At 38.2% G+C, this 23,340-nt stretch overlaps 1 protein-coding gene across 3 annotated transcripts in view; it reads left to right on the top strand.

Annotated features, from left to right (window-relative positions):
- The window catches only part of LOC128685247 (bumetanide-sensitive sodium-(potassium)-chloride cotransporter-like), a 213,567-nt gene that overhangs the window by 137,757 nt on the left and 52,470 nt on the right, over window positions 1-23,340 (top strand). For all 3 annotated transcript variants that reach the window (XM_070082928.1, XM_070082927.1, XM_070082929.1), the window contains exons 13-16: window positions 4,999-5,134; window positions 5,271-5,482; window positions 9,462-9,596; window positions 9,908-10,014. In XM_070082928.1, the coding sequence (XP_069939029.1) occupies window positions 4,999-5,134; window positions 5,271-5,482; window positions 9,462-9,596; window positions 9,908-10,014 (590 nt within the window). The remainder of the gene's footprint in view (window positions 1-4,998; window positions 5,135-5,270; window positions 5,483-9,461; window positions 9,597-9,907; window positions 10,015-23,340) is intronic.

Here is a 23,340-nt window from a genome sequence, read left to right as displayed (position 1 = left end):
CCTTACTCTTTTCTATGTTCACTTTCAACTTTCTACCTTTACACACATTCTCAAACTCATCCACTAACCTTTGCAATTTTTCTTTAGAATCTCCCATAAGCACAGTATCATCTGCAAAAAGTAACTGTGTCAATTCCCATTTTGAATTTGATTCCCCATAATTTAATCCCACCCCTCTCCCGAACACCCTAGCATTTACTTTTACAACCCCATCTATAAATATATTAAACAACCATGGTGACATTACACATCCCTGTCTAAGACCTACTTTTACCGGGAAGTATTCTCCCTCTCTTCTACTCACCCTAACCTGAGCCTCACTATCCTCATAAAAGCTCTTTACAGCATTTAACCCTTTCAGGGTCCGTCCTGTAGATCTACGGCTTTACGGTGAGTGTCCAAACCGTAGATCTATGCCATGAGCTCAGCTCACTCTGATAAACTGTGAGTGGTACATTTGGGCCTAGATATGAGAGAATACATCTTTGTGGTATATGTGCACCACATAAAACAGATCCTGCAGCACACTGTGTATAATGAGAGAAAAAAACTGAAATCATGATTTTTCGATTAAAACAGCGACTTTGCAGTGTTTTTTCGTATGTTTTTTATAGTTGTATTTGCGATTTCTTGGTCTCATTTGATAGAATGGAAGACATATTACAGAAATAGAGATGATTTTGATTGGTTTTAGCACTGGAAATGGCTTGAAACTGAGCTCAAAGTAGCGGAAATGTTAAATTTTTGCCGATATTCAAGAGTAAACAAACGACCTCACACATCTAATACACGTCAGCTGGTGGGTCTAATATACATTCACAAATATGGTGATGATATTTATACAATTATTACAGTATTGCATAACAGTAAATCTTCTATTTTTTGGTGTGAATAAAAATTCATTATGTGAATAAAAAATCAAAATGGAATTTATTTGTAAAGCCTCAAAATGTAACTAATGAACAGAGGAAATGTTAGTTTAGTTCCAGGAATACCTACATTGTTTATTCTGGAGCCTATTTTGAAATTGGAATATTTTGAACTTTGTGTTAAATTGGCCAAATTAACAATTTCTGATCACTTTATTTTGTAGTTGAAACAGTTGACTTGGCGATTTCTTGTGCTCAATCGATAGAATAGAAGTAATACTAGTGAAATAGCTAAGAATTTGGTTGATTGGAATAATGTAATTGGCCTAAAATGGGAGTCAAAGTCGGCAAAATCGCCAATTCATAAATATCGCTGACACATCAAAATTCGCGAGAGCATAATTTCGTCAATTTTCCACCAAATTTCGTACTTTTTGTTTTATTACCTTCACAAAAAGATTCTCTACGATTTCATAAGAAAAAATAACAAATTTTTTTTTTTTAAATTCTTGGACACTGGTGCGTGACTTCAGATTTTGGCCTTGGACCCTGAAAGGGTTAATAACTTACCACCTATTCCATAAACTTGCAACATCTGCCACATTGCTCCTCTATCCACTCTATCATATGCCTTTTCTAAATCCATAAATGCAATAAAAACTTCCCTACCTTTATCTAAATACTGTTCACATATATGCTTCAATGTAAACACTTGATCTACACATCCCCTACCCACTCTGAAGCCTCCTTGCTCATCCGCAATTCTACATTCTGTCTTACCTCTAATTCTTTCAATTATAACTCTACTGTATACTTTTCCTGGTATACTCAGTAAACTTATTCCTCTATAATTTTTACAATCTCTTTTGTCCCCTTTCCCTTTATATAAAGGGACTATACATGCTCTCCGCCAATCCCTAGGTACCTTCCCCTCTTTCATACATTTATTAAACAAAAGTACCAACCACTCCAACACTATATCCCCCCCTGCATTTAACATTTCTGTCATGATCCCATCAGTTCCAGCTGCTTTACCCCCTTTCATTCTACGTAATGCCTCACGTACCTCCACCACACTTACATTCTGCTCTTCTTCACTCCTAAAAGATGGTATACCTCCCTGGCCAGTGCATGAAATTACCGCCTCCCTTTCTTCCTCAACATTTAAAAGTTCCTCAAAATATTCTCGCCATCTACCTAATACCTCCCTCTCCCCATCTACTAACTCCCCTACTCTGTTTTTAATGGACAAATCCATACTTTCCCTAGGCTTTCTTAACTTGTTTAACTCACTCCAAAATTTTTTCTTATTTTCATTAAAATTTCTTGACAGTGCCTCTCCCACTCTTTCATCTGCTCTCCTTTTGCACTCTCTCACCACTCTCTTCACATTTCTTTTACTCTCCATATACTCTGCTCTTCTTATAACACTTCTGCTTTGTAAAAACCTCTCGTAAGCTACCTTTTTCTCTTTTATCACACCCTTTACTTCATCATTCCACCAATCACTCCTCTTTTCTCCTGCCCCCACCCTCCTATAACCACAAACTTCTGCCCCACATTCTAATACTGCATTTTTAAAACTATTCCAACCCTCTTCAATCCCCCCACTACTCATCTTTGCACTGCCAATAGTCGCTTATATCTCGCCCGAACTTCCTCCTCCCTTAGTTTATACACTTTCACCTCCCTCTTACTTGTTGTTGCCACCTTCCTCTTTTCCCATCTACCTCTTACTCTAACTGTAGCTACAACTAAATAATGATCTGACATATCAGTTGCCCCTCTATAAACATGTACATCCTGGAGCCTACCCATCAACCTTTTATCCACCAATACATAATCTAACAAACTACTTTCATTACGTGCTACATCATACCTTGTATATTTATTTATCCTCTTTTTCATAAAATATGTATTACTTATTACCAAATTTCTTTCTACACATAGCTCAATTAAAGGCTCCCCATTTACATTTACCCCTGGCACCCCAAATTTACCTACTACTCCCTCCATAACATTTTTACCCACTTTAGCATTGAAATCCCCAACCACCATTACTCTCACACTTGATTCAAAACTCCCCACGCATTCACTCAACATTTCCCAGAATCTCTCTCTCTCCTCTACACTTCTTTCTTCTCCAGGTGCATACACGCTTACTATAACCCACTTTTCACATCCAATCTTTATTTTACTCCACATAATCCTTGAATTTATGCATTTGTAGTCCCTCTTTTCCTGCCATAGCTTATCCTTCAACATTATTGCTACTCTTTCTTTAGCTCTAACTCTATTTGAAACCCCTGACCTAATCCCATTTATTCCTCTCCATTGAAACTCTCCCACCCCGTTCAGCTTTGTTTCACTTAAAGCCAGGACATCCAGTTTCTTCTCATTCATAACATCCACAATCATCTCTTTCTTATCATTTGCACAACATCCACGCACATTCAGACTTCCCACTTTGACAATTTTCTTCTTCTTATTCTTTTTAGTAATCTTTACAGGAAAAGGGGTTACTAGCCCATTGTTCCCGGCATTTTAGTTGACTTTTACAACACGCATGGCTTACGGAGGAAAGATTCTTATTCCACTTCCCCATGGATATAAAAGGAAAAGTAATAAGACCAAGAACTATTAAGATAAAATCAAAGAAAACTCAGATGAGTGTGTATAAATAAACGTGTACATGTATGTGTAGTGTGACCTAAGTGTAAGTAGAAGTAGCAAGACGTACCTGTAATCTTGCATATTTATGAGACAGACAAAAGACATTTTTTTTTTTTTTTTTTTTTTCAAAAATTCGGCCGTCTCCCACCGAGGCAGGGTGACCCAAAAAAGAAAGAAAATCCCCAAAAAGAAAATACTTTCATCATCATTCAACACTTTCACCACACTCGCACATTATCACTGTTTTTGCAGAGGTGCTCAGAATACAACAGTCTAGAAGCATAAACATATAAAGATACACAACATATCCCTCCAAACTGCCAATATCCCAAACCCCTCCTTTAAAGTGCAGGCATTGTACTTCCCATTTCCAGGACTCAAGTCCGACTATATGAAAATAACCGGTTTCCCTGAATCCCTTCACTAAATATTACCCTGCTCACACTCCAACAGATCGTCAGGTCCCAAGTACCATTCGTCTCCATTCACTCCTATCTAACACGCTCACGCACGCTTGCTGGAAGTCCAAGCCCCTTACCCACAAAACCTCCTTTACCCCCTCTCTCCAACCCTTTCGAGGACGACCCCTACCCCGCCTTCCTTCCCCTATAGATTTATATGCTTTCCATGTCATTCTACTGTGATCCATTCTCTCTAAATGACCAAACCACCTCAACAACCCCTCTTCTGCCCTCTGACTAATACTTTTATTAACTCCACACCTTCTCCTAATTTCCACACTCCGAATTTTCTGCATAATATTTACACCACACATTGCCCTTAAACAGGACATCTCCGCTGCCTCCAACCGTCTCCTCGCTGCTGCATTTACCACCCAAGCTTCACACCCATATAAGAGTGTTGGTACTACTATACTTTCATACATTCCCTTCTTTGCCTCCATAGATAACGTTTTTTGACTCCACATATACCTCAACGCACCACTCACCTTTTTTCCCTCATCAATTCTATGATTAACCTCATCCTTCATAAATCCATCCGCCGACACGTCAACTCCCAAGTATCTGAAAACATTCACTTCTTCCATACTCCTCCTCCCCAATTTGATATCCAATTTTTCTTTATCTAAATCATTTGACACCCTCATCACCTTACTCTTTTCTATGTTCACTTTCAACTTTCTACCTTTACACACATTCCCAAACTCATCCACTAACCTTTGCAATTTTTCTTTAGAATCTCCCATAAGCACAGTATCATCAGCAAAAAGTAACTGTGTCAATTCCCATTTTGAATTTGATTCCCCATAATTTAAAAAAAAAACAAAAGACATATATGCTTCAATGTAAACACTTGATCTTCACATCCCCTACCCATTCTAAAGCCTCCTTGTTCATCTGCAGTTCTGCTTTCTGTCTTACCTCTAATTCTTTCAGTAATAACCCTACTAAAAACTTCTCTTAATTCTCTGACTTTATCAATATGTTTTTTTCAGTATTACAGTTTGTGGGTGAGTCTACTTGGTGGTATTCTCTGCTTGGCAGTAATGTTTTTAGTGGACTGGGTCACTGCTCTCATCACCTTCCTGTGTGTCCTTGCACTATATCTTTTTGTATCCTACAGAAATCCAGGTTAGTCTCACTAACATCATAAATAACATTGGGATATTTGATAAAATCCTGTTTATATAAAGATTTTTCAGATATTGTACTGTAAATAAATATTTATGGTAATACATAAATGAAATCTTCCTTGTTCTCTCAATAGATGTGAACTGGGGATCATCTACTCAAGCACAGACATACGTCTCTGCTCTCAAGACAACTCTGGACCTGAACACAGTTGAAGAGCACGTTAAAAACTTCCGTCCGCAGTTGTTGGTACTCACTGGTTCACCTGGATCGAGACCACCCCTCCTAGACTTTGCTCAAAGTATCACCAAGAACATCTCATTACTTGCATGTGGCCATGTGATCCAGGTATATAATTGAAAATACTTATATAGTAGAGAGCATATACTATATTGAATGCATAGCAGGCACCGTCAGTTTATTAACCCTTTCAGGGTTTTGGCCAAACTAGTACGGCTTACGCACCAGAGTCCATGATGTACTAGTACTCATAAATTCTAGCGTCTTCAAATCTAGTGAGAGAAAGCTGGTAGGCCTACATATGAAAGAATGGGTCTATGTGGTCAGTGTGCACAGTATAAAAAAAATCCTGCAGCACGCAGTGCATAATGAGAAAAAAAAACTTTGACCGTGTTTTTGGATTAAAACAGCGACTTTACACTGTATTTTCGTATGGTATTTATTGTTGTATTCTAGTTTTCCTGGTCTCATTGTGTAGAATGGAAGACATATTACAGAAATTGAGATAATTTTGACTGGTTTTACAATGAAAAGTACCTTGAAATTGAGCTCAAATAAGCAGAAATGTTCGATTTTTACCAAAGTTCAAAAGTAAACAAATCATGCTAAGCATCCAATACACGTCAACTGGTGAGTCTGATATTCTTTCACAAGTGTGCCGATATTATTTATACCATTTCCACACTAATGTAGTAGTCTGCATAACAGTAAATCTTCTATTTTTTGTGAGAATAAAAATTCAAAGTGGAAAGCAAACGAATGTAAGAGGGGTGTGGGGATGTGACTAATGAACAGAGGAAATGTTATTTTAGTGCCAGGAATGTCTTTCGTGTTTATTCTGAACCCTATTTGGAAATTGGCATCTTTTGAAATTTGTGTGAAATTGGCAAAATTGCTAAATTCTGACCACTGTATTGGATAGTTGAAATCGGTAAATTGGTGGTTTCTTGTACTCATTCGATAGAAAAAATGGAGTTCTAGCAAATTAACTATGATTTTTGTTGACTAGTACATTGGAATTGGCCAAAAATAGGGCTCAAAGTGGGCAAAATCGCCGATGCGTAAACATCGTCGAGACCACAAACTTCGCGAGAGCATAATTCCGTAAGTTTTCCATCAAATTTCATACTTTTGGTGTCATTATGATTGGGAAAAGATTCTCTATCTTTTTATAAGAAAAAATAATAATTTTTTTTTTTTTTTTTTTTTTTGAAATTTGGGGGACCCTGAGAACAAGTCTCTGAGAGGGCCTGTGGACCCTGAAAGGGTTAAATATTTCACCATGATGATTTTCTCAAGAATAACAGAGTATAGATGTTTACATAGTGCCACGTTTGGGGCACTAGCAGTAAGAACGGATATATACGTTTGTACCGTTTACGGGTTAAGTTTACAACATTTTAATTAATGGCATGCCTAGTTACCAGTCAGTGGTCAGCAGGTGCAGCATTCATATTGAAAGTTTAGTCAGCACCTCAGACTCTTAACTATATATACTGTGTCATAATCACTACAAATGATACATTTCACAATATTTTATCTTCCATTCTGTGTGTATATTGAACAGTGTTAAAATTATCACAACTCTCCATTTTTTTATTCATATTTATTGACATAATTTTATTGATTAAATCACCGGTATGCTTAAATGAATGTTCAAAATTCTAAATTTTTATATTTTTGTAAAGTTTACAATGTGAGGTTTAATATTACAAAATATAAAGTACAAAGAAAGCCACTAGCATGCCTAGGCATTTCGGGCAGACTAATCCTGATTCTTGCTGATTATTCTATATTTATACCAGTTATGGAGTGGTACATTTTAATACTATTCAGTTCACATTATTACAAAAGTTAGGTAATCAGGAATTTTATGATAATAAGATTCATAATAGTGAGGTAGCAAAAAAAATAGTATTACAATTAGTATAATTTAGTAGTGGGAATGGTTTTATTTTGGTATACTACAATGATTTTACAAAGTTGAAAGCCTCTATATAGCAGAGTATTACAGGCAAACTTAAGACTAACTTAAGATTAAGAAGGCAATAACAATTTTAGGAATTTCATGTTTACAGTCATTTAGTGTTTGAAAGGATTACAGTTAAGGAGAGTAAGTCTATTTTGTTTCATGCATTTACTTCTTTTACTACTGCATCTATAAATATGTTAAACAGCCATGGTGACATTACACATCCCTGTCTAAGGCCTACTTTTACTGGAAAATAATCTCCCTCTCTCCTACACACCCTAACCTGAGCTTTACTATCCTCATAAAAGCTCTTTAAGCATTTGGTAACTTACCACTTACTCCATACACTTGCAACATCTGCTGCTTCAAATCATCCTCTTCTTTTCCACCCTCTCAGAATGTCCAAACCACCTCAACAACCCCTGCTAAGCCTTCTGCCTAATACTTTAAGTAGCCTCGCACCTTCTAATTTCCAAGCTACAAATTTTCTACATAATATTTACACCACACATTGCCCTCAGACAGGACATCTCCACTGCCTTCAGCCTTCTCCTTGCTGCAACATTCACAGCCCTTGCTTCACATCCATGTAAGAGTGTTGGTACTACTATACTCTCATACATTCCCCTTTTTGCCTCCATGGATAATGTTTCCACAGATGCCTCAATCCACTACCCACCTTTTTTATATATCAGTTCTGTATTTCTCCTCGTTATTCATATATCCATCCACCGACAAGTCCACTCCAAAATATCTGAACACATTCATTTCCTCCCTGCTCCCTTCTTCTAATCTGATATCTGCTCGTTTGTTACCCTCATCACCTTGCTTTTTTCTGTGTTCCCTTGTAATCTCCATTTTGATGTTTATTTGGTTGGATGGACATTTTATTGTGAAACATGTAGTAGATCTTTTCCAAACTAAGTGCAAGTTTGTTGGCTGACATTCATGCATGGATACTTTATAGTTAATCATTTATTGTTTTATTTATGGCAATATTGTTGGGATTTGCAGAGACAAAAATAGTGTCATCAGCAAAGAGTATTAGTTTGAATTTTTGGGTGGCATTTGGTAGGTCATTTATATGGAAGAAAAAGAAGAGAGGGCCTAGATTGCTGCCTTAGGAGACAATATTTATTTAATAGAGTTGAACAGTGTCATTTATATTTACTTGTTGGAGCCTAATATTTAAGCAAGAGTTGATATAATAGTAGTAGTAGTGATCTCTGAGTCATTCCTACTCTTAGGTGGATGTTATTGACCATAATCTCTTTTAGAGGAGGTTGTTATAATCAACAGTGTCAAAGGATTTCTGTCGGTCAGTAAATATTCCAGTTGGGCATTAATTCTCATCAAATGCTTTATAGAATATGCTACAAGTGGTCCTTCATGTCACTTTAAGGTGATATTTTGTTTGCCAAGAGAAATGAGAGAATTTATGATGACATTGGTCTTACACATGAGGCCCCCATTCCCTAGAGCATTTGACCTATACTTAAGTAACCCACACTTAGGAGACTTCAACTTATGACAATGTTTCAGTCCGACTTGGACCATTAACTAATCACAGAGAAGTGCTAAAGGGAAGGGAGACAGAATCATTTGGTAGTGGCATTTAACTAGTTTACTGATCTGTTTAAGGATGGTTACTTTTTTCTTCTTCCTCTAGGATGGGGAATTTTTTTTTTTTTTAAGAAACTGGTCGTCTCCCACCAAGACAGGGTGACCTAAAAAAGAAACACTTTCTCCATCATTCACACTATCACTGTCTTGCCAGAGGGGCACAGCTACGACAGTTCAGATATCACTCCAAACAGCAAATACCCCAAACCCTTCCTTTAAAGTGCAGGCATTGTATTTCCCACCTCCAGGATTCAAGTCTGGCTAACCAGTTTCCCTGAATCCCTTCACAAAATGTTGCCCTACTCACACTCCAACAGCTCGTCAAGTTCCAAAAACCATTCATCTCCACTCACTCCTTTCTAATACTTTCATACATCCCTGCTGTATGTCCAAGCCCCTTGCACACAAAATCTCTTTTACTCCATCCTTTCTTATGATGACCCCTACCCATCCTTCCCTCCAAATTACCTTTCCTATTTTCTTTACTTGCAGGGCCCTCAGACACAACGTGTACGAAATTCACTTATCAGGCAAGCCTACAGATGGCTTCAGCGTCACAAGATTCGTGCATTCTATTCAGTGGTTGAAGGAAATAACTTAGAAGAAGGAGCTAGAAACTTGTTTCAGGTAATTATCAACATTTTTACAATAGGCAAAAGACCACACTAGCACATAATTGGTCCAGGGACTGTGCCTCTGTAAGTGTGCAAATTGATATGTTATAAGACTTTGAAAATTACTGTAGTTCATATGTTATAAAATAGGTCTAACATTTAAGAAGAGTTTTAAATCCATGTTGATTATTATCTTTTTAAAGTCTGTGGAGGTTTTTAAATTATTTTTTCAGCCTTATTCTTATTCAGAGAACAGTGCAAAATTAGAGAAATTAATCTTTTTTTTTTGTATGCCTGTTTATGTAATTTTTGTATTTGTTTCAGCTTGTTGGCTTAGGCAAATTACGACCTAACACTGTTTTACTTGGATACAAGGCAAATTGGCACAAGTGTGATCGTCAGGAGCTTAAGGCTTACTTCAATACTTTACAGTAAGTTTTTTAAAAGTAATTGATGCAGCTGACTTCCTTGAACAAACAGACAAGAAGAGGGCAGAATCAGGGGGACATGATCATTATCAATAAAATACTCAGAGAATTATATGAAGTGGATAGAGACAATCAATTTGAGATGTTAGGACAGGGAGCCATGGGACAGAGATGGCAGTTCAAGATGCATATGAGCCATTGGGATGTTAGGAAGCACCTAGGATGCCGAGTAAAGGAATTTTACTAGAATCAGCAATGCACAACCTGCAGCCCCAAAGTGGCACAATTATAGACCCACAGTGTCTTGCATAAAAATAAATTCAGCTGCAACTAATTTGCATACTTTCTATCTGGTTTACTTGGTTTATAAACTGTACATTGCATATCTTACTTTTCAGCCATTAATATGGTAGTTGATGACTAATAAAAAGTAATGCATCCCTGTACTGGATAAAGAGGTGGTGAATGTAAACACTATGCAGGAGGGCCCCGTTGGTACAGCTCTTGGGTTCCCAATCCTGTACAGTAAATAAAAATCATGGTTAGGTGGAAAAGAACATTTTTTTCATAATCGAATGCACATGAAATACCTGATGACGTATTTACACTATCATACATTAAGTGCTAAATACAGCTAGGCATAAAAAAAAGGTAAAAAAGTAAAATAAGAACACAGTGCATACAATACTTATCTTAAAATACGACACCAATTGCCGTTCCCTTGCGCAACCGTTGTACAAAAACGGTAGAAAAGCAGTGTGAAGGCTTACTCAGCCCTGTAACAACTTCAGACAGTATTACCAAGGCTGGCTCCTCCTCAGGAAAATTAATGAATAGAAAAAGAAATAATAACAGACAAACATAAACACTTTATTATATAGAAAATATAAAATATAAAACACTTAAACATGAAATATTAATCCTACATTAAAGAAAATGAAAAATATAAACGATAACTGAATTCAACGCTAATTTAAAACTTGGGTGTCTGGTGTTGGTGACACTGTTTTTATTTTTTTATTATCACACTGGCCAATTCCCACCAAGGCAGGGTGGCCCGAAAAAGAAAAACTTTCACCATCATTCACTCCATCACTGTCTTGCCAGAAGGATGAATTTACACTACAGTTTTTAAACTGCAACATTAACACCCCTCCTGTGTGTTGTTGAAATCGTAACCATTGCTGATGATGGGGGGGGGGTCGCAGGTGTTGGTTACAACCCTCCGGTTCGTTCTTCACAGTATAGCCGTGAGCATTATATCCCGATGACAGGAAAGCAGGTTCTTTACCACTGCAATGATTAGGGGTTACGTCCTGCAATTTCATACAGGTGCACAGGTAATTAAATCCAAAAAGGGGAAGTCTCAGAACGTTAGTCCATCTCCATCAGTTCTACACATTGATTGGCAGGTGACCCTTTCTGTCATCCAAGCTGGAAAGATAGACAGGTTACCTACTGCTTAAGAAATCACTCTCCATGATAAGTACAATACCTAAAAGATGTGGTGATTATTACAACAGTCAACTTAGAGCAAGACTGAAAGGACTAAGTTTATTATTGGTCAAAAGTGAAGCTTTCAACCAATAAATCCACTAGAATACAAGGCAGGCATGTACTTACAGTAGTGCTGGGAGCTGTGAGTCTAGTGATTACTGTTTGGACCGGAGCCCCACACGTCACCTTTCGGGGGGGGGGAGAAGGAGGGGAAGGGATAGCGGGAGCTTGACTTACCCTACCTTAACAAGTAGCCGGCAATGAAACTATTGTTACTATATACTCCCTTGCTACTCCTATCTATTGAACTTTTTCCTCACAAGCAGTGAAAGCACTGAACATAATGAATAGTGGCTCATTTGAAAGCCAACAAAAATGCATGATATGCCAAGCTTAGTTGACAAATTAACAAACAAATTATTGGCTTTTTTTTTTCCACAGACAAGTTTGTTCCTGCTTGCTCTGTAAGACCAGAATAATATAGTAGTGGCTCTTAGAAAACTCAGGATAACATAATAATAGATTCGTGGAATGGATTCAGAAAGCTAGTTGCTTTATAATTACAGTAGGGCCCCACTTATATGGCAGGTTAGGTTCCAGGCTATCGCTGTAAAGCAGAAATTGCCGTAAAGTGGAACACCCTTTTTTTCCACTTATAAATGCATACAAATATTAGATAACAAGTTTACACTAACATATATTAAATTAGCAGTAGAACTAGGCATTAAAAAATAATAGAAAACTAAAATACACATACTACACTCATTACTCAATATTTGTAGTCCTAATGTGGGGTGAGATGAGTAGTATTTATTGTAAGAAATCAATGTGGTATGTATGGTACCCAGCCAGGCTACCATACCAGGCCATTCCACCCACACATAATATTCTATGACATTTAAGCGTCCCAGAGCGATAAAATGCATATACAGTTCACTCATTACTTACCTTAAAATATTTGTAGTCTTAACCCTTTCAGGGTCCGTCCCGTAGATCTACGGCTTTACGTTCAGGGTCCAAACCGTAGATCTACGCCATGAGCTCAGCTCAGTCTGATAAACTGTGAGTGGTACATTTGGGCCTAGATATGAGAGAATACATCTATGTGGTATGTGTGCACCACATAAAACAGATCCTGCAGCACACTGTGTATAATGAGAGAAAAAAAATGAAATCAATATTTTTTCGATTAAAACAGCAACTTCGCAGTGTTTTTTCGTATGTTTTTTATAGTTGTATTTGCGATTTCTTGGTCTCATTTGATAGAATGGAAGACATATTACAGAAATAGAGATGATTTTGATTGGTTTTAGCATTGGAAATGGCTTGAAACTGAGCTCAAAGTAGTGCAAAAGTTAAATTTTTGCCGATATTCAGGAGTAAACAAACGACCTCACACGTCTAATACACGTCAGCTGGTGGGTCTAATATACATTCACAAATATGGTGATGATTTTTATACAATTATTACAGTATTGCATAACAGTAAATCTTCTATTTTTTGGTGTGAATAAAAATTCATTATGTGAATAAAAAATCAAAATGGAATTTATTTGTAAAGCCTCAAAACATAACTAATGAACAGAGGAAATGTTAGTTTAGTGCCAGGAATGCCTACATTGTTCATTCTGGACCCTATTTTGAAATTGGAATATTTTGAACTTTGTGTTAAATTGGCCAAATTAACAATTTCCGATCACTTTATTTTGTAGTTGAAACAGTTGACTTGGCGATTTCTTGTGCTCAATCGATAGAATAGAAGTAATACTAGTGAAATAGCTAAGAATTTGGTTGATTGGAGTAATGTAATTGGCCTAAAATCAGAGTCAAAGTCGGCAAAATCGCCGATTCGTAAATATCGCTGACACATCAAAATTCGCGAGGGCATAATTTCGTCAATTTTCCACCAAATTTCGTACTTTTTGTTTTATTACCTTCACAAAAAGATTCTCTACGATTTCAAAAGAAAAAATAACAAATTTTTTTTTTTTGAAAATTCTTGGACACTGGTGCGTGACTCCAGATTTGGGCCTTGGACCCTGAAAGGGTTAACCCCTTCAGGGTCCAAGGCCCAAATCTGAAGTGGTGCCCCAGTGTCCAAGAATTTTCAAAAAAAAAATTTGTTATTTTTTCTTATGAAATGGTAGAGAATCTTTTTGTGAAGGTAATAAAAGAAAAAGTACGAAATTTGACGGAAAATTGACGAAATTATGCTCTCACGAATTTTGATGTGTCAGCGATATTTACGAATCGGCGATTTTGCCGACTTTGACTCCCATTTTAGGCCAATTACATTATTCCAGTCAACCAAATTCTTAGCTATTTCACTAGTATTACTTCTATTCTATCGATTGAGCACAAGAAATCACCAAGTCAACTGTTTCAACTACAAATTAAAGTGATCGGAAATTGTTAATTTGGCCAATTTAACACAAAGTTCAAAATATTCCAATTTCAAAATAAGGTCCAGAATAAACAATGTAGGTATTCCTGGAACTAAACTAACATTTCCTCTGTTCATTAGTTACGTTTTGAGGCTTTACAAATAAATTCCATTTTGATTTTTTATTCACATAATGAATTTTTATTCACACCAAAAAATAGAAGATTTACTGTTATGCAATACTGTAATAATTGTATAAATATCATCACCATATTTGTGAATGCATATTAGACCCACCAGCTGGCGTGTATTAGACGTGTGAGGTCGTTTGTTTACTCTTGAATATCGGCAAAAATTTAACATTTCTGCTACTTTAAGCTCAGTTTCAAGCCATTTGCAGTGCTAAAACCAATCAAAATCATCTCTATTTCTGTAATATGTCTTCCATTCTATCAAGTGAGACCAAGAAATCGCAAATACAACTATAAAAAACATACAAAAAAACACTGCAAAGTTGCTGTTTTAATCGAAAAATCATGATTTCAGTTTTTTCTCTCATTATACACAGTGTGCTGCAGGATCTGTTTTATGTGGTGCACACATACCTCATAGATGTATTCTCTCATATCTAGGCCCAAATGTACCACTCACAGTTTATCAGAGTGAGCTGAGCTCATGACGTAGATCTACGGTTTGGACCCTGAACGTAAAGCCGTAGATCTACGGGACGGACCCTGAAAGGGTTAATGTAGGGTCAGAGGTGAGTAAACGAGATAAAATTAATAAATGAGAGAGAGAGAATGAGTACATGAGAGAGGACAGGCACAGAGTTATGTAAACGAACCAGGCAGACGCGAGTTTTGTAAACAAACCAGTCGGACGCGAGTTTTGTAAACAAACCAGGTGAACACGTCTGGTTTGTGTTCAAGTTACATTGTGTACAAGTTGTCTTTATGTTGATACGGTAGAATAAATAAAGAGGACCACTCCTATTCTCATGTAACACCATTTTTAGAAGAAATGATACTCTTGAGTGAAGGCATACAGAAGGAATAATTTTCTACAGTTACCCCCAGTAACACATTTTCTCTGGTGATGGAAAAGAGAAAACATTATTCTTCCTGTCACTCGTACAAGTCGTTTGGCTACCACATCTCATATTTATGTTTATTTATTCTACTGTGGGGTGTATTTATCATCTTTATATGTTACGTATCATGTTTATTATGTAATTTTGAAAAAATATCATAGATGGATTGATGAAAATGTATATATTAAAGTAATATACGACATTTAATGAGACTCGTTGATTATTATTGAGTACAGTGGAACCTCCACTCATGAGTTTAATCTGTTCCGTGACCTTACTCGCATCTGGGTTTGCTCGTTTGCAGTCAATTTTCTTCATTAAAATTAATTGAAATACATAAGTATAATTATCCTAGGTAGTAGGTTGGTAAACAGCAACCGCCCAGGGAGGTACTACCGTCCTGCCAAGTGAGTGTACAACGAAAGCCTGTAATTGTTTTACATGATGGTAGGATTGCTGGTGTCTTTTGTCTGTCTCATAAACATGCAAGATTTCAGGTACGTCTTGCTACTTCTACCTGCACTTGGGTTACACTACACATACATGTACAAGCATATATATACACATACCCCTCTGGGTTTTCTTCTATTTTCTTTCTAGTTCTTGTTCTTGTTTATTTCCTCTTACCTCCATGGGGAAGTGGAACAGAATTCTTCCTCCATAAGCCATGCGTGTATTAACAGGCGACTAAAATGCCGGGAGCAAGGGGCTAGTAACCCCTTCTCCCATATAAATTACTAAATTTAAAAAGAGAAACTTTCGTTTTTCTTTTTGGGCTACCCTGCCTTGGTGGGATACTGCCGGTTTGTTGGAAAAAAAAAAAGTATATACAGGTCTCCCTCAACATTCACGTTTTCAGCTTTCGCGGGCTTCACACATTCGCGAATTCTCAACCGTCAAATTCCCAGCCACCAAATTCCCAGCCGCCAAATCATATTCAAGTTTCCCGCCACCTGCGAGTCCCTACTACCCTCCCTCCGACCCCCGCAACTGGCAGCCAGCCCTCCCACCACTCAGTGTGGTGAGTGTTTTGTTTGTTCATTATTTGCTATTAAACTACAGTATAAATAATGTAAACACATTCATGACTGCATATTGGAATGGCTATTCGGACAGGTATTAGACGGTGACATCATGTGTTTACTCTTGAACACTGCAAAGAATCAAACATTTCTGCTACTGCTAATAATAACAATAGTAATAATAATAATAATAATAATGATAATAATACGATATAATTGAAGAAGGAAATTGTACAAAAATACGAGGGAGTGGTTGACACATCGTCAGTGTGGCTTTGTTTATGCTGGAGTGAACATTAGTCTTCCTGCTCTTCCAAACATTTCACAATAATTCATTGTTTGGTGCTTGTAGATTGAGTGTGACTGGAGTGGTTGAGGCAGTGATAGAGGTGATAGAGGCAGTGATAGAGGCAGTGGTAGAGGCAGTGATAGAGGCAGTGATAGAGGCAGTGGTAGAGGCAGTGGTAGAGGCAGTGGTAGAGGCAGTGGTAGAGGCAGTGGTAGAGGCAGTGATAGAGGCAGTGGTAGAGGCAGTGGTAGAGGCAGTGATAGAGGCAGTGGTAGAGGCAGTGGTAGAGGCAGTGGTAGAGGCAGTGATAGAGGCAGTGATAGAGGCAGTGATAGAGGCAGTGGTAGAGGCAGTGGTAGAGGCAGTGGTAGAGGCAGTGGTAGAGGCAGTGGTAGAGGCAGTGGTAGAGGCAGTGGTAGAGGCAGTGGTAGAGGCAGTGGTAGAGGCAGTGATAGAGGCAGTGGTAGAGGCAGTGATAGAGGCAGTGGTAGAGGCAGTGGTAGAGGCAGTGATAGAGGCAGTGGTAGAGGCAGTGGTAGAGGCAGTGGTAGAGGCAGTGGTAGAGGCAGTGATAGAGGCAGTGGTAGAGGCAGTGGTAGAGGCAGTGATAGAGGCAGTGGTAGAGGCAGTGGTAGAGGCAGTGGTAGAGGCAGTGGTAGAGGCAGTGGTAGAGGCAGTGATAGAGGCAGTGATAGAGGCAGTGGTAGAGGCAGTGGTAGAGGCAGTGGTAGAGGCAGTGATAGAGGCAGTGGTAGAGGCAGCGGTAGAGGCAGTGGTAGAGGCAGTGGTAGAGGCAGCGGTAGAGGCAGCGGTAGAGGCAGCGGTAGAGGCAGCGATAGAGGCAGCGATAGAGGCAGCGATAGAGGCAGTGGTAGAGGCAGTGGTAGAGGCAGCGATAGAGGCAGTGATATTTACTAACATATATGTTATAAATAATAATAATACATTATGAATAACATTTATTATTATTATTATAAATGTTATTAACCCTTTGAGGGTCGACAGGCCCTCTCCGAAACTCGTTCTCAGGGTCGGCCAAATTTCAAAAAAAAAAAAATTATTTTTTCTTATGAAAAAATAGTTTTTTTTTTCTGAACATTATAGGCTAAACAAAAAAATTTTAACGTCAATACTTACCGATATATGGAGGCGTGAAATTTGCCAAAATTGAACAACATATGGTAACATCGCCGACTGCCGTCACCTGGTATTTTTCTATTTACTTTTTTATGTACTATTTTCAATTATTTTTAAATTTTTCTTTTTCTGAGTAACTTTTATGGCCTCTGAGGCCAACATGATCAGTATTTTGTAAGTTATTTCTTTTTCAATACTACACAATAAGGGCGTAAACACTGTTGTCATTATTTTGTTTACAGAAAATATTTACACAAACAAACGATATGAAATGTTGTTTATTACTATTTTTCTATATTTTATATACACATATACAGTCACAGGGAATGTTTCTAGAAGTTCTGAAGCCTGTGGAACTCTTTGAAACATGGTGTCATGCACAGTGGAGTTTTACACTCCTCACACATAAAACGAGTGTCTCTGCGTTGGTGTGTGCATTTTTTTGTATGTGCACAGACGTAACACCTCTTCTGAGCCTTTTTCTTCAAAGCAGTAGCAGGCAGTTTTACCAGGAAGTGATCACCATGCTTCAGACGAGCAGGTAGTTGTTGATAATTTGGTGGGCGGTCAATTGCAGGTGCTGTTCCTTGGTACTTGAATACTATTTGTCTGATGACAGACAAACAGAATTCGCCATACTGTGGTTTGTTTCTGGTGCTCATCTTATACATATTATAAGCATTGAGCATGGAAATGTCCAGAAGATGGAAAAACAGTTTGATGTACCACTTATAACTCTTGCGAACACAATCAGCAAACCCAATCTGCATGTCACATTTGTCCAGTGAATGCATGTTGAAGGTGTAATCAATCACAGCTGCAGGTTTTAGAATGGGTTCATTTCTCTCTCTATGCTGCCTGCCACTGTCTGCCATTTCATTAGGGTGAATTGATGACAACAGTGTGACATCTCTTTTGTCATGCCACCGAAATGCCATGATGTCATTGGCAGCAAACGCCTGCACCTCACCTCTATGAGTGCCAGCGTCAAACCTGGGCATATGTTTCCGATTTGCACGCACTGTGCCACACACATCTGTCATGTTCACTCGCAAAAAATCACTGAGTGAGGGGCTTGTGTACCAGTTATCTGTATATAATATATGCCCCTTACCAAGGTATGGTTCTATCATTGTTCAAACCACATCACCTGAGATGCCCAATAACTTCCTGGTATTTTGCAATGTATAACTTCCAGTGTACACAATAATATCCAATACCAGACCACTGTAACAATCACAAAGCACAAACAACTTTATACCAAAGCGTTTCCTCTTGCTTGGTATGTACTGCTTGAAAGAGAGTCTTCCTTTGAACAGAATCAAAGACTCGTCAATTACAAGCTTCCTGAAGGGATAAAAATGCGTACTGAATTTCTGTTTCAGATACACAAACACATTCCTAATCTTATATAACCTGTCAGTTCTATCAGGCCTGGTTTTATCTGAGAAGTGAAGCATACGTAACATTAGCACAAATCGATTCACTGGCATTATATCACTGAAACCTGGTGTTGCAATCAGGGGGTCTGTTGACCAGTATGATTTCACTTTGTGCTTATACACATGTGGCATAAGCATTATTGTGGCAAAGAAAAGATACATCTCAGCCACAGTTGCCTCCTTCCACTGGTGTAGACGTGATTTTGGTGAAAGTAATGTGTTTGCCATGGTGTACTCGTAGTATGTGTTGCTTTCCATGACAATACTTTTCATCAGTGGTTCATCAAAGAATAACTCGAAACATTCCAGTTCAGTGGCATTGTTCCCAAGTGCACAAGATGGCCGTATTCCACTTTGGCTGTCATCAAACTGGTGGGGATTTGGAACAAAATTGACAGCTTCCTGCCAATCCCAGGTGCGGTCTGCTGGTGGGTACTGGACAATGACAGGTGGTTGTGGTTGTGGAGGTTGTGGTTGTGGAGGTTGTGGTTGTGGAGGCTGGTGTGGTGGGTGAGTGGGGGATGGTGGCCTTTGTTCTAGATCAGCTGAGGCAGCGGCGTGGGTGGCAGCATGGCCCACTGCTGGTGCCTCACCGCCGGCACCACTACCACCAAGCACATTTTCCATCCCAATTGCAACAGTATCTTCGTCATTTTCACTGTCTGTTCCTGTTGTACAGCCACGGGATGTACTCTGAGATACACTCTTTCCCCTTGGTATAACATATGGCACACTACCAGAGCACATATATCGTCGTATATACTGGCGCTTCACTGGGGAATATTGCACTTCACTATCACTACTGGAACTAGTTTGAAGAGCTTGTAGTTCATATTCACTATCACTATCATCACCCATGCTCTCATCTGAGTCTGGGATTTGGGAAAATAGAAGTTTCCTCTTGGGTTCTGGAACAACTGAACGTGAACAAGAGGGCCCAGCACCAGAGGTGGAAGGCTGAGGGTCGTCTGGGTTTTCCTCACTATTACCGATATTATGGTCATTAGTTTCGGTCAAAACCTCACTAAAACCACGAAACTCATCTTCACTGGCACTTCCATCACTATTAGAACTGTCACTGGGGAACAAAAGTGTCCCAATTCGCCGAGGAGTGAGGACCTTCTTACCGCGAGGCATGGTGGACATTGTTTACTAAGAGGGCATTCCCACAATGCACCACTGGGTCCCAGATTTTTTTTCTACCGCGCACACCGACCACGCAGACCCATTCTCTCACACCTAGGCCTACCAGCCTTTTCGCGCGAGATTTGAGGCCGCTAGAATTTATGCGTACTAGTACGTCAAAAACCCCTACGCGTAAGACGTACTAGTACGACCAAAACCCTCAAAGGGTTAATATTAACATGTACTATTATTATTTATAACATATGTATATGTTAGTAAATACCACTGCCTCTATCACTGCCTCTATCACTGCCTCTACCACTGCCTCAACCGCTGAATTATTGTGAAATGTTTGGAAGAGCACGGAGACTAATGTTCACTCCAGCATAAACAAAGCCACACTGACGATGTGTCAACCACTCCCTCGTATTTTTGTACAATTTCCTTCTTCAATTATATCGTATTATTATTATTATTATTATTATTATTATTATTATTATTATTATTATTATTATTATTATTATTATTATTATTATTACTATTGTTATTATTAGCAGTAGCAGAAATGTTTGATTCTTTGCTGTGTTCAAGAGTAAACACATGATGTCACCATCCAATACCTGTTCAAATAGCCATTCCAATATGCAGTCATGAATGTGTTTACATTATTTATACTGTAGTTTAATACCAAATAATGAACAAACAAAACACTCACCACACTGAGTGGTGGGAGGGCTGGCTGCCAGTTGCGGGGGTTGGAGGGAGGGTAGTAGGGACTCCCGTTGGTTGAGGAAGTGGTGGAGGCAGTGGTGGAGTCTGTGGTATTTAATAACATGCATGTTATTAAAGCATAACATGTATATATTTAGTACAACTTACGACGTTTTCATGTATTTTATGATTGTTCATGGTTCAACAAGTTAGCAGTATTGTATTATATTTCCCTACAATATATTGGGGCACCAAACATTCACGGTTTTTCAACATTCGCGAGGCTCTTGATTCCCTAACCCTCGCGAATGTTGAGGGACACCTGTACAGTGGAACCTCAAAAATCAAACTGCTCCCAACACGACCAATTATGTAAGTGTATTTTTGTAAGTGCTTTTATAAGTGTATTTTTGAGGGTCTGAAATGGACTAATCTAATTTACATTATTCCTGATGGGAATAAATTCATTCGGTAAAGGCACTCGAACAGCCTTCTGGACCGAAGAAAGTTCGATATTTGAGGTTCCACTGTATAAATATACGTATAAAATATGAAATAACTTTTAAAAATGCTTGAAATTTTGGAGTTTCTATACATAATGGAGAGAGGTAGTGCTTACAGAGCTCACGGAGAATGTAAACAAACTGGGTGGGGTGCAGTGACCGTATTAGAAAGTCAGGTGGGGGAGCCATATAACGAGTTTTGGTCATAATTTGAAATGTCCGTATTAGCGGAACACCGTATAGCAAAATTCCGTAGAGCGGGGCCGTACTGTACTGTAAAGTAAAAAAAAAAATGTGATTAACCCTTTGGGGGTCGCCAGGCCCTCTCAGAGACTTGTTCTCAGGGTCGCCAAAATTTAAAAAAAAAAAAAAATTTGTTTTTTCTAATGAAAAGATAGAGAATCTTTTCCCAGTCATAATGACACCAAAAGTATGAAATTTGATAGAAAACTTACGGAATTATGCTCTTGCGAAGTTAGCGGTCTCGACGATGTTTACGCATCGGCGATTTTGCCCACTTTGAGCCCTATTTTTGGCCAATTCCAGTGTACTAGTCGACAAAAATCATAACTATTTCACTAGAACTCCATTTTTTCTATCAAATGAGTACAAGAAACCACCCATTTACTGATTTCAACTATCCAATAAAGTGGTCAGAATTTAGCAATTTTGCCAATTTCACACAAATTTCAAAAGATGCCAATTTCCAAATAGGGTCCAGAATAAACAAGAAAGACATTCCTGGCACTAAAATAACATTTCCTCTGTTCATTAGTCACATCCCCAGGCCCCTCTTACATTTCTTTTGCTTTCCACTTTGGTTTTTTATTCTCACAAAAAAAAAAAAAGATTTACTGTTATGCAGACTTCTGCATTAGTGTAGAAATGGTATAAATAATATCGGCACACTTGTTAAAGAATATTAGACTCGTCAGTTCACGTGTATTGGACACTTAGCACAATTTGTTTACTTTTGAACTTTGGTAAAAATCGAACATTTCTGCTACTTTGAGCTCAATTTCAAGGTACACTTTTCATTGTAAAACCAGTCAAAATCATCTCAATTTCTGTAATATATCTTCCATTCTATACAATGAGACCAGGAAAACTAGAATACAACAACAAATACCATACGAAAATACAGTGCAAAGTCACTTTTAAACCAAAAACACGGTCAAAGTTTTTTTTTCTCATTAGGCACTGTGTGCTGCAGGATTTTTTTTATACTGCGCACACTGACCACATAGACCCATTCTTTCATATGTAGGCCTACCAGCTTTCTCTTGCTAGATTTGAGGGCGCTAGAATATGTGCGTACTAGTACATCGTGGACCCTGGTGCGTAAGCCGTACTAGTACGACTGAAACCCCAAAAGAGTTAATGAAGCTGGGATATTATGAGCATTGCTTTTTTTAACTTTAAATAGATAGAATATTTACCAATAGGTACAGTGATCTAGGTAGTAGGTTGGTAGACAGCAACCTCCCAGGGAGGTACTACCGTCCTGCCAAGTGAGTGTAAAACGAAAGCCTGTGATTGTTTTACATGATTGTAGGATTGCTGGTGTCTTTTGTCTGTCTCATAAACATGCAAGATTTCAGGTATGTCTTGCTACTTCTACTTACACTTAGGTCACACTACACATACATGTACAAGCACATATATACACACCCCTCTGGATTTTCTTCTATTTTCTTTCTAGTTCTTATTCTTGTTTATTTCCTCTTATCTCCATGGGGAAGTGGAACAGAATTCTTCTTCCGTAAGCCATGCGTGTTGTAAGAGGCGACTAAAATACCGGGAGCAAGGAGCTAGTAACCTCTTCTCCTGTATATATTACTAAATGTAAAAGGAGAAACTTTCATTTTTCCTTTTGGGCCACCCCGCCTCGGTGGGATACGGCCGGTGTGTTGAAAGAAAGGTACAGTGATGACATACATTCATTTGGGAAATTGATGAATATTTCATGTATATTAAATACCAGATTGCAGATTAGTTATGTAGACAGAATTCTTTGATGATTAGCATGTATGAAGTATTAGATCATCATTCAGATTTATGTGTACATGTGTATGACTAGGTTTGGCTGATGAAAAAAATAGAAATCAATAATGTCTTTTATTTGAAAAA

Source organism: Cherax quadricarinatus, chromosome 8 (genome assembly GCF_038502225.1).
Source record: "Cherax quadricarinatus isolate ZL_2023a chromosome 8, ASM3850222v1, whole genome shotgun sequence".
In the NCBI taxonomy this organism is placed as follows: domain Eukaryota; kingdom Metazoa; phylum Arthropoda; class Malacostraca; order Decapoda; family Parastacidae; genus Cherax; species Cherax quadricarinatus.
Note: the sequence above shows the minus strand (reverse complement) of the source record. Positions and strands in the feature narration are given on the sequence as shown.